The sequence below is a fragment of the Branchiostoma lanceolatum genome, chromosome 4, assembly GCF_035083965.1.
Source record: "Branchiostoma lanceolatum isolate klBraLanc5 chromosome 4, klBraLanc5.hap2, whole genome shotgun sequence".
Lineage (NCBI taxonomy): Eukaryota > Metazoa > Chordata > Leptocardii > Amphioxiformes > Branchiostomatidae > Branchiostoma > Branchiostoma lanceolatum.
In genome coordinates, this window is record NC_089725.1 from 26,623,771 (window position 1) to 26,635,483 (window position 11,713).

The 11,713-nt window shown below is 42.7% G+C and overlaps 1 protein-coding gene across 2 annotated transcripts; it reads right to left on the reverse strand.

Annotated features, from left to right (window-relative positions):
- Positions 1-1,071: 1,071 nt before the first annotated feature.
- LOC136433732 (uncharacterized) lies at positions 1,072-11,120 on the reverse strand. Of its 2 annotated transcripts, none has more exons than XM_066426190.1 (4): positions 10,999-11,120; positions 8,199-8,394; positions 2,619-2,702; positions 1,072-2,027 (listed from the first exon to the last, which is right to left on the reverse strand). In XM_066426190.1, exons 1-4 carry the CDS (start codon positions 11,072-11,074, stop codon positions 1,949-1,951), a joined length of 435 nt encoding a protein of 144 aa, XP_066282287.1. In that variant the 5' UTR covers positions 11,075-11,120; the 3' UTR covers positions 1,072-1,948. The 2 variants fall into 2 exon arrangements, with proteins under 2 accessions (XP_066282287.1, XP_066282288.1); XM_066426191.1 differs by lacking the exon at positions 10,999-11,120 and adding an exon at positions 8,569-8,793.
- Between the last annotated feature and the right edge of the window lie 593 nt (positions 11,121-11,713).

Here is an 11,713-nt window from a genome sequence, read left to right on the forward strand (position 1 = left end):
GCAGTGCTGTGAAGGGTTTGTTCTGTGTCTAAACCTGGGTACGTAGTTGGATAAACACATAAAAGGTAGTTTAGGTGCCTTCTGCACGCTTCAGCGCACTCACGACAATGGGGTCTTTAAGGTGACCGTGACTGACAATGACAGGTGAGGAGCCTTCTGGCCACACGTTGATGTGCCTTGGGTCTTGTTACGTGTTGACTATTGAGTAAAAAACTCCATTCTTCAGATCATACCGCCGTTTTACGCATATTTTGTTGTATACTTGTTTTCTTCGACATTCACGAGTTGTATTTTGTTATGATAAACTAGATAAATCACTTAAACGAGTTTTTTTTCCCTGGAAGGCACCTGCAAGATCACACATGTCAGCCTTCACCACTGTTAGGCCCCGTTCATGATTGAAAAAGTAAAACGGTTCGAACCGTTTCAGCAAAGTAAACCGTTTTACTTGTGAACATGAACGCTCCGATACTTTCAATGTACTTTTATCTTGTCCAGATTCCTTATCTATCCACATAGGCCAATACATTCATAACGCTATACAAAAAAAGAAACAGTACTATTCCTAAATGAGATTTGACGAAGGTTAAGTCGAAAAGTAGCCTAGAAATATGCAATGTGACATCTAGAATAGTTCTGTTTAGTTATCACTGTAGATTATATTTGATATAATAAAGTAGTAATTAGAATTGTGGAAAAATACACATAGATTGTTAATTATGTTATCTCTACATTGCCATACATTGTCACCGTTGCAATTGTTGTGCAAATAAATCATTCATTCATTCATTCAAAAAAATTCATTCATACATTCATTCGTAACGGTTTCGTTCCGATGGATGTGCGCCCTCTAGCAGGCTGAAGCGGCACAGCAACTTTAATTTTCCGTCTTGGATTGCTGATCACATAAACAGAATCACCGATGTAAAAGACATTAAAATGTTTTTTTTTCTGACTGGAGGTTGATCTAGATTTTCTGATCTTTCTTTTAACATATCTATCACACCATGAACAGATTTGATGTCAAGAGAGAATCAATTTATCATTAGATGCAGTAAACCCACACAATAGTAATATCAGTTTTAGTTTATTTTTCTAGCCAGGTGAATACATCTTCAGGTCTGGACTGTGACCTGTTTTTTAGGTACCCTTTGATAAAAGCTACAAGGACATAATAAAACACAACGACCCTTCACACAGATACTAAACAAGTGACATGCAATACTTATCAATATATACATTTATTCCCGATAGTGTTAAAAGACAAAATGTCATGACAACAAAACTGTCACTTATCACTGCGCATGCATAATCGTCTATACCTTATAAAACATCACGGTACAAAATCATTATCATCAAGATTAATCTCACGTTTTTTCTCACAGGCTTGCCTCCAAGAGCTCAATGTTCTATTCTCTTAATCAATTTTAGAATGTTCTATCGTCAACGGCAAAATGGAATGACCCGAACAATTGAAAATATGTCAAATCGTTGGTAAATTCTGCAGCGCAGATAACCAAAGATAATACATTGCTGTGTTTACAACTCATTCTTTACATACGTCACAAGAATAAATCATTATATCACATGATGTTCTAGATGTACAGTAGCACACAATATAAGATGACATGACAACCATAATGTTATGTCCCAGAGATTCTATAATACAGAAGCAAAACGTTACTACCAAAGTAAGTATCTTTAGGAGAAGGAAAACAACACTTGAGTGGACGCAGGGGTGTTGTTGTTCCCAAAGAATAAACTATCATATCACATGATGTTCTACATTACAGTATTGACATATTTTGTGCCATCTCTCATGGCTGCAGGTACATTGTACAACCATTACATAAATCTACATCAGTTAGATGGAATAAGATAAGATAAAAAGCTTGCATCACTCCGTTGAGGCCGTTCTCGTGTTGAGCCGACCGGGCGTCCGTCGTGGTCAGGTCGGGGACAGGTCACCGTTGGTCCCGCCAGTCAAAACTGGAGCCATGCCCTGCGCTGTCGACAATTGTCCAAGCCTTAGAAGCAAACGATGAAAGGATATTAATGATGATGCACATAGCCTTGGTACCACCTACTAACGGGCATTTTGAACCTAGTTTTATGATATCTACTAGCACGGAGGTAGTGCCTATGTAGCTGTACAAATCTTAACAAGACTTAGGATACATACAACTGATTTATGAGCTGGTAACATTCGCAAAAACCTTTCTGTTTAATTTTCATCTTTGATTTCCGGTGGAGGACTTGGAAGGGACGAAAAGTAGTGTAATGCTGCAATGGGAAGAATGTTACCGCTAACGACACCATTGTGAGACGTGTTGATGTCACATCCATTACCCTGCTATCTAACATCTACTAACATAATTCCACCCGGGTACATAATTTCGCCACCCTAAAAAGATACGTCGAAACAGATATCCAACCTGGCGTCCCCCAGTATAATGCACTCCTGTATATCTAAACTGTGCAGAAACCTGGGGGTGCTTCCCTAGAGATCTCTCAACCCCACTGTTTTTCAAAGTGGCGGATTTATGTAACCCGGCGGATTAATGTTGATGGAGGTTAACGGTACCACGTATACTTCAGAGTGAGTGGAGATGGCCTACCAGCTTGTTGTCGTTGACTCAGATGACTTCGCGTTGCCAGCTGAGTTAGCAGCGCCTCCTACCGTCTTCCTGACATGATCGGCACTGCAGGAGATGGGAACATGGTGGGCTTATAAGTTAATCTCAATGGCAGAGCAGTGCGACCATCTAGGACCTTTCGTGAATCAATATATTGGAACTAGTAGCCTCATTTTTTTGCATAGACATACAGCAAACCTGCAGTACACCGCCCTTTCTTTGTTTATCTGTGTCGGACTGTACAATCCACTGTAGCAACTTCACTGAAGTTTCTGTAAGCGCCATGAATCATGTACATGTCACACAGAAGTGCATTGACTCGGCTAAAACAACTTTAGAACCGCGCGCAGTTCAACAGTTCGCATGACCCTAGTATTACTATACATATAATGCAAAAGATACAATGCCATGTGAAATTTACGTACGCCAGATTTGTGTGTGTGTTTATATGTTATTTTCAAGTTGTTTGCTCTGTTTAGTTGTTTTGTCTGGTTTGTGCTTGTGCCAATCTTCTCATGGCGAAAGAGTCCCACTATACGACATTAATGTTGCCCGGTACTTGAAACCTAACTGCCGAAACCATAATAACTATAATTATCACAATTATGCTATCAATCTCCTGTCATGCCACTTCGCCTCGCCCCATATTGACCTCCGTGACACTTATTAACCCCAGGAACGTCACAAGAAAACGTCATGAACGCGCTTTACCACAAAAAAACAACATTTCAAACTCGTATCTGAGCCCAGCAGACATGTCTTATAGTCAAGGAACAACTATAGCACGGTAATCCTGGCTTTTAAATGCATCATGCATCTCGCCTGTTTCGTTCTGCATGCACACTTGTGTCACCTTTATATTCACACCGCCTGTGTTATTATAGGGTCGTCGGACACCCTTTGTTCATGCCGACACAATTATGAAATAAACAATTTTCCAGTGGTCGTAGTCAAAACAGCTCACGGCGATATACATGTACACACTACCTCACCTCCATCATCAACTTTGTAATATTGTTAAGGAAATTGTCAGAAACATATCTTGATTCCCTAAGCTACGCTGTCCAAAAAAAATCAAATACTTAAAGCTTATTGCGTTTTACCGAAGACGGTTAGATATCCAGATAATAAGATACGTGTGAGGTAACAGTTAATTTTTTCTAAAGATCACAATCCTTAAGACGCTGTTACATTTGTTAGGGATGATTTTCTGAATCAAACGAAAGCTTGTATTTTTGCTTTACACATATTGAAACTTTTCCCGTCAAAGCTATTTCAGAACAAATTGCTGTTATACGAGTGTAAAGGGCTGTGCATATCTCAGTTACAAGAACGAAAAGAAATTTGTATCTCTTGATAAGAACTGAAGAAAGTCCTTTCAATACTTTCCGCCACAATCCATTTGTAACAACCTGATGCTTTTGACAAGCGTGACTTCTTTGTCTGACCGACCTTCTTAAGCCTCCTTGGTTAAAGAAGATCGGAAAGGGGGCATTCGGGGTCAAAGGGTTGTGATTTTTGATTGACACTTCTGTGATTGCCACTTCTTACGGCTTACTGTCTTAAGAAGCAATTTCAGAAAAGTCTTCTGATCAGAAGTTACTATTGTCCCAAAGATACCCTCGTTCTGCGTCGTCCTCCAAATATCGAAGTACTGTAAATGCATTCAAGTTCGCGTGGGTTTTTTTCGCGCTGAGAGGAAAACGGAGTGCTCGCGGTGTTTTTTCAGTTCGCGGCAGCGCTATAGTAACATATTGCTACAGTATTGGGCAAAAATGTTTGCCGTGGTTTTAAGTTCGCGGTGAAACGGTTGCCGCGAGAACCGCAAACATAAAGCCACTGCGAACATTTCGGCATTTACAGTACCCTCTTGTTGGGCTTAACATGTTTCCAAGGTGTGAACTGAGGGATATATGTATATCGCATAGCTCAGGGCGCACAGCTCTTATCTCCATGTTATATCTGAGATCGGATCACACCTGGTAAGCCACGAACAGGTGGGTGTCCTGCGAGGGTGACATACAGATCACACAGATACAATGATGCATTAACGGTGAGCTAAGATCCGTAGCTGTGAGATAAAAAAGGCAATTTCTAAAATCCCCCGATAGATTACTGAGGTCGGTCTAGTCGGTCTAGTTATAATGTATACATTCATCTCGGGGTTGTGCGAAGGTGGGGTTGAAGGTAGGGCAAACAATGAGCACAGATAAAAGAACAGCCTATATTACAAATCAGACGCATTTTTCCGCTCTACGCTTCTCAAATGTATTTATGTTGGGATTGGGCGAAGGTAGGGCTGAAGGCAGGGCCAATATTGCATGGAATACTAAGCAGCTCATACAATTAACAATAGATAGAACACCCTATAATCAGACGGCTTTTCCCGCCCATCACAAATCATGGAGTTACGAATTTCACCTAGCTAGTCTGTGTGCTGGGATTTTAATCCTTCCAGGATACTAGTAGTAATTACATTACAATTGGAAAAAACTTAAAGATAAAATAGCCATCTTTCCTAGCCAGTCAGGAGCGTCTACAGTATTTCTCAGTGATTGAATAAATACAAAGTCGCTCCGTTGCCCCTAACTACCGCGGCCTTTTAGTGCAGACTGATAAAGGCAAAGAAAAATGGCACGAAGGCAACAATGGTTAGGGGCTTGACAGCTGGCCGTGATTACAGCGTATAAGGACTGAGCTCGCACAATGCAGTATGATAACATTATCTTCCCTCAACACTCCACGGAACATTGAGAATAGAACCATAATGTTGTCATTATTCCGGCCCTACATTCCTGTAGCCCATGGATTACGGGCTAACACACGCAGACTACAGGTTGTATGGTGTCTTTTGGAGGGGATGAGGAAAACTGACTCTGCTTCCAGCAATTATTGTTTCCTTTGTTGACTGCTGCTGGTAGGGCGTGTGAGTTTAAATGGGGATAACAGGTGCATTCATTCTTTTCTGTATAGAACTTATGAGAAAGAGAATGAAAGTTGAACACACACCAAGTGCTACCAGTAGGCTACAGCTCTGCGCTACAGTGCCTGTACAAACGTGCATGGCCCAAGGGCTATAGAAACGAATATTGGCACAGCCCTGTATACCGAAAGCTGTGGGGAGGATTTTAACAAACTACCTTAACGGGTTCAAATTAACCAGAAAAATTAAAGTTGCCATATTTTTTTGTTTAGTGTATGGCGTCATCTGTAGGATCTTATTTATGCAATAGTGAAGTCGATGATAATCCTATACGTGTGTGTAGAGCCATGCGTTTGCTCACATCGCATAAACCAATGTTACAATATGTAGATTATGTGTCGACTGATCAGTTGCCGGCGTATGTAGCACCCAAGAGTTATAGGCAATGGTTCCCTACACAACCAAAGGCATTTCATCTGCTGGCGTTTCGGTAACATTTCTGGCTACCTTCCTCATGGTTTGATGAACTCTACTGCCTCTATTCCAGCATTATCAGGAAAATGATTCCGTTACAACCATGTACTAGTCAGTTGCATTATCGCGATGCTTACAACGTGACATTTCAAGGTGACTGTTTCACTGCGGACTGCTCTGCTCACTGAACTGACATGACCATTACAACTCTTCAACAATAGTCTGTCACTTTCAGGCGACTGCCAGTCCAATACATGTGAACATATCGTCCTTGGATCTACTGTCATTATTTGTAGAGCTACCACAAAAGGCTATGGGGAGACGGGAGGCACGACGGCACAGATATTGAGTCTATTGTCAAATGATGCCACTGTAGACCTTATCAACAACACCTTTAGAATGGAGAAGCAATGGAAGATATATATATATATATGGCGATAGTCTTGCAATTCATATAACGGGGTATAAAACTTCTGAATCTTTTTAATACCGGTATTAAAGGTGCTGATACGACACAGATATTAATTCTAAGGGCTCTACGCGTTGTCGGCGGACATATTCTTCGGAATTCCCATGAAAGCGTTAATATTTACTAAGGTGTTGATTAGTACCACGGTAGCCCTTATCAACCACACCTTATAAATGGAGAAACAACGGCAGATAGTCTTTTCGTTAGGTTCGTAAAACCCGCCATGAAAGAGGTAAGGCGTGTAAAACTCGCTGTGAATGATTTTAACGTCCGGTAAATTGGTCCATTACTGCCCGATGAAAGACGGCGTGTTATTGCGCCCAGGGGTAAAGTTAACCTTATTGAAATTCCAGACGTAACATGAAAGAGGCCAGTACAATAAACAAGGCTCAACCCAGGGTCAGACCCGTGCCGACAACATGTCATGTTATCCCAAACATTCAGGTGGGCGCCCCAACAATTCTGAGAATTGTAGCTGTGTTGGAATTTTGGTCCGTTCCCCTGAATTCACGCAGTCCCAGACGGGAGGACGTGTATCAAATAAGACGTTTGTATGACGACCACGCTCGACACCGACATACCGAAATGCCAGGAAACAGATCCCGGGACATGCACTGTGAGTGTGACGGGCGTAATAATCACAAAAGGCCTGTTGTACATACTAACAGAGGACCTCCATAACCCCTATGTGTACATCTGTACATACTGGTATAAGCAATACAAGATCCGTAGAATCTGTTAGTTTTGGCAAGGAGCTCGAGGTTGAAATAACCTCATTGGTTTAGGTAGTCCGATTTGGAAACATTTGTTACCTGTATGCAAGGAGGTTAAAATAGCTTTTTCACCTCCTGGCCTTGCTGAATGCCATTCAACTTGAATGTCAGCATGTGTAACACCAATATTGAATTGAAACTCCTTGGTAAACAGTGGCACGTTTTCGTGACCCTAGATCTGAAAAGCTTGACGGGATTTCCGTTTTTAAAGACAAACTAAATATACAGTTTTAGAAACTCGTACGTTGTATGTGGAAACTGTACAGTTCATTTTAACTAAAGCCCATCTTCAGTTTCTTGACACAAAGACCCATTTTAGGGTTAAGACACGGGTTCTTTCCGGCAATCATGGAGACAAAGTGGTGTTTATCGCCATTGTGTTGGCAGATAAGAGCCTCATCACTCCCGTGGGAACTGAAGGTACGCAGACACGGTGTAGAGACACTGAGGGCCGTGGAACAGGTGTGCCTCCTTGTTAAGTGGGGGCACCACCTCACAACAGCTACACATGCATGTGGGTAGCTATAGGGGGTACCAGCTCTCAATAGCTGCATGTGGGTAGGGAGCACCAGCTCTCAATAGCTGCATGTGGGTAGGGAGCACCAGCTCTCAATAGCTGCATGTGGGTAGGGAGTACCAGCTCTCGATAGCTACAAATACATATGAGTTGGGAGTACCAGCCCACAATAGATACAAATGAATGTAGGTGGGGGCACACCTCAGAATAGATGCAAATTGATGCACAATACATAAAATGTAGATTTATTACTTCGGGTGTTATCAACATCTTCAGGCAAAGTTGTCTGTGTGGACAGACATGTACGGAATAAATCTGTATCGGCTCGTATACTGGTAACTACGCGTAGACGTTACGTGTACATCATTTTCTTATCATCAGATATCAGTATGATGTCAGACCTCACCTGAGAGACAGGAGATATTTGGCCAGCTCGTTGGCCGTGGTGAAGCCGAGCTGCTCTTGTCTGGCCCGCCAGTCCTGCCACACTTTCGGAGACAGCTTGATCCTCTTGTAGTCTTTGAACACTCTGCCCTGCCGGCCGACCCTCGTGCCGGCTCCGCCGTTCCGCGAGTCGCTGTCCTGCATGTCGTCCTGTTTACCTTGGTGAAGAAGATGAGGATACTGTATTGCGGTGCCTAGGGTAAGCCGGCGTCAAAAGCGATTATTCCACTAATACTTAACTCCTGAAGAGACAACAGACACCGTGCAAGCACGGCGCGTGCTGATACGTTCATAGACCAAAAAATAATAATTTCTGACCAACAAGGACTCACCTGAACCAAGACAACGTACTTTCACTTGTTGAACCAACTACTACTAGTATCCCAATGTTCCCCCTCGTGGAAACATTTACGTCAGATGGTTAGGGCAAATGACAGGTTACACGTACTGCTGACCAATCAGGAGCGAGCACTGCCGACCAACGGTCCTGATTGGCAGTTCATGCACGATTGCGTCCAATGAATGACATGGCACCTGACAGGCGGTGTGTTTGATGTCAGACAGTCGCGGTTACCCTGTCCCCTGGGCAAGGCAAGGCACGCCATGCTGAGAGCTCGGGGGGTAATTATGGATCTTGTATTGTGTTTTCTTAATGCTAGGTGAGCTGGAACAAATCGAGAATTTGTCTGTAACATGAATCTTAACGAGGGATAAATAATACAAATGGGCATACAAAACTTAATGGATAAGCAATGGTAGCTCGTCCGCACGTTGGGTTGAAATGACAAAAATCACGAGGTATAGAAATAAGGTTCATTTTGATTGATTTGATTCTTGGTAAATTGGCTAATTACACAGATGATACAAAACCTCGCCCTAGGGCGCGCCCATGTTGCAATTCACAACGACTTTCAAATTACTCATCTTTCTTAATTTTTTTGGTCCATCTGACATGACAAATTTTTCCGAAATTCAAAATTTTGACAAACGATGTAATAAAAACTCTACTGTGAATATTTGGAGCTTTCTCCCCCGGAAGTCAGGTTTGAGAAGATTATCGAGGCGGCACTTCATAAATATTTCGCCCGATGTCTTCTAGCTCTTGTGAGGAAGTATCGACAGACTGGATATGTAAAAAAACAGCTTGACTGAAAGTGGCGCGTCACATTATGTATCGAGAACAGGAACCTCGTGTATGTAACTCAAGTGTGCCGGTTATCTCACCAGGAAAAATCCCCAGTAATCCAAGAATACTGTTATTCTTCTTTTAAGGTTGTTGGTGATGTATTTCATCATAAACCATCAAGGCGCAGGTGACACTTAGAGCATGAGCAGTTTGTAAACATTGATATGTGACAAATCACAATCACAATCAGATGTTAACATTGTACTTTATCTCGTGTTTGGACGTCATTTCGCTTGCTTTGTCATGACTTACTGGTTCGTCTTACAATGTGCGCACTTTGTTCACTGGTCCGGTGGAATGGAAACAAGGCACAACACCGAAAGTCAGAGTGGCTCTCGTACTGTGTTTACCACAGACATGTGGTTGATGTCTGTACGTGGTCCGCATGTAGGACCATGTAGTCTCTACCACACTAACTATGCCAGCTATAGGGAAAATATTTGCCGGGGGAGTTTGGCCACCAGAGGGTTTCATTTGGAATTATCAACCTTATCGTGGACTTACTCTACTGGCCAATCATTCCCCTTTTTTGCGGAATTCTACGACCCATGCCTCCGTAGGAAGGCCTGGTGGAGGCTGGTCCGGACGGCAGAACCGTTTCTCAGTCAGCCGGATAGTCAGCCGAAGGTCGTTTGTTTCATGTCGATGCGACCTTCAACTTTAAAAAAGTGACACCCGCCCGTGGCAATTCGGTGCGTTTTGTTAACTTCTACAGGATAATTATATCCCTGAAATTCCTTTGATGATTGAGACATTCCACAATTAAGTCCACGATATTCAGGATATCTGCACTGTAGAATAGAACCACAACATCGTGTTGTTTACCAGTGCATGCACTGGAGAGGAAAAATATCTCAATATTAACAAACCTGTAACCGGCCCCATATAACTATCCTAATTTCGGCGGGGAAAGCCTTTCCAAACTTTCGGTTCCGTCGAATGTCATATATTCACGCATCTTTACGCAGATGACGGGAGGAATGAGTATGTGTAAAATTGTCTCCTTTTTGACACACAACTCACGAGGCCTCCCTCCTGATCAGGTCGGTACAGGCGGTTTGAGACTGACAATGAATCACTTACGTGTAATGATTAATGATTGTAGGTTCGGCAGGGTCCAGCCGTAAAACCGAAAATTGGCGCAAATGTTCACACTCTGTGCCCCAAAGCCCATACACGTATCTACAATTGGAAGCAAGCACAGCCGTTTCTAGCTGCAACACTCTCCGAGGAACTTGGTCTGTGGTAAAATATGATTTCAGTTTGCCCCTGTTACCCTTCCATTACTTTGAAACGGTCGGTTCATTTTGCCGCCGGAATGAGACGGGAGCACCTTAGTAGACCATTGCATGCTCACAAGTATCGTTAAGTGTCGTCAGTGCTGTAGCGAACAGTATGACAGCAATTTAAGACCTAGGCCTCAGGAGGCCAATTGCACCGTACGTTACAGACATTGGCATGGCAGAATCCAATGCAAGTATTCAAAATATGCGGCATAGCGTCCTCTACCCACCTTTTGCGTGTTCAAGTGAGTCGGCGAATGTCTGCATAATTGATAGGTAAAGGTACAACTCACCTTCCAACAAGACTGTAGACCTGCCAGGGACAATCTTTAGATTTAGATGATACAGAAGTCGTAGCAATGTCAACATGTGTGTACGTCCGTGTGTGTGTTTATATCAGACCAGTCAGACCAGCACCTACCCCGAGGCTGTGTATCTACATTCCATGCGTAATGTTACATGTACATATGGGGCCAAAGGTTGAGATGCACCGCAAGGGCTGCGTGTGAAGAAAGGAGTTAAATTGAGTGCAGTCTGTCGTAAATGATTCAGTTACATTCTTCGCTCTTGCTGTGTAGTGCGACTTTTTAATTGGCTACTCGTCAACTTTTCACAATGTTCCTTGTGGCAGAGGGCAGACTAGTACTCTGGCTTGTAGGCCATTTTCCAATCAAAATTTGGAGAACTTGGGGCGCGTGGTATGGGGGTTGGGGTATCGAACAAAAAGAAGGAACACTTCGCTCTGCCACAACAGAGTAACCGCCCATTTATTAGACTCCTGTTGATGTTTGTATCTAGTGATTCGGAGCGACGGGTGGAAAAAACAAATATTAGGGATCGGCCGGTGGTTCTTAAATGTGAGTTCAGTGTCGATAATCACACACCCATAGGCACCCCGTTGAGCACTAACGTTACATGGGTTGGGTATAATTACAGTAAGTTGTTATTGTTACATTCCATCTATACATCTGGGTGGATTAAATCAGAATAATTGCATAAGATCTTTAT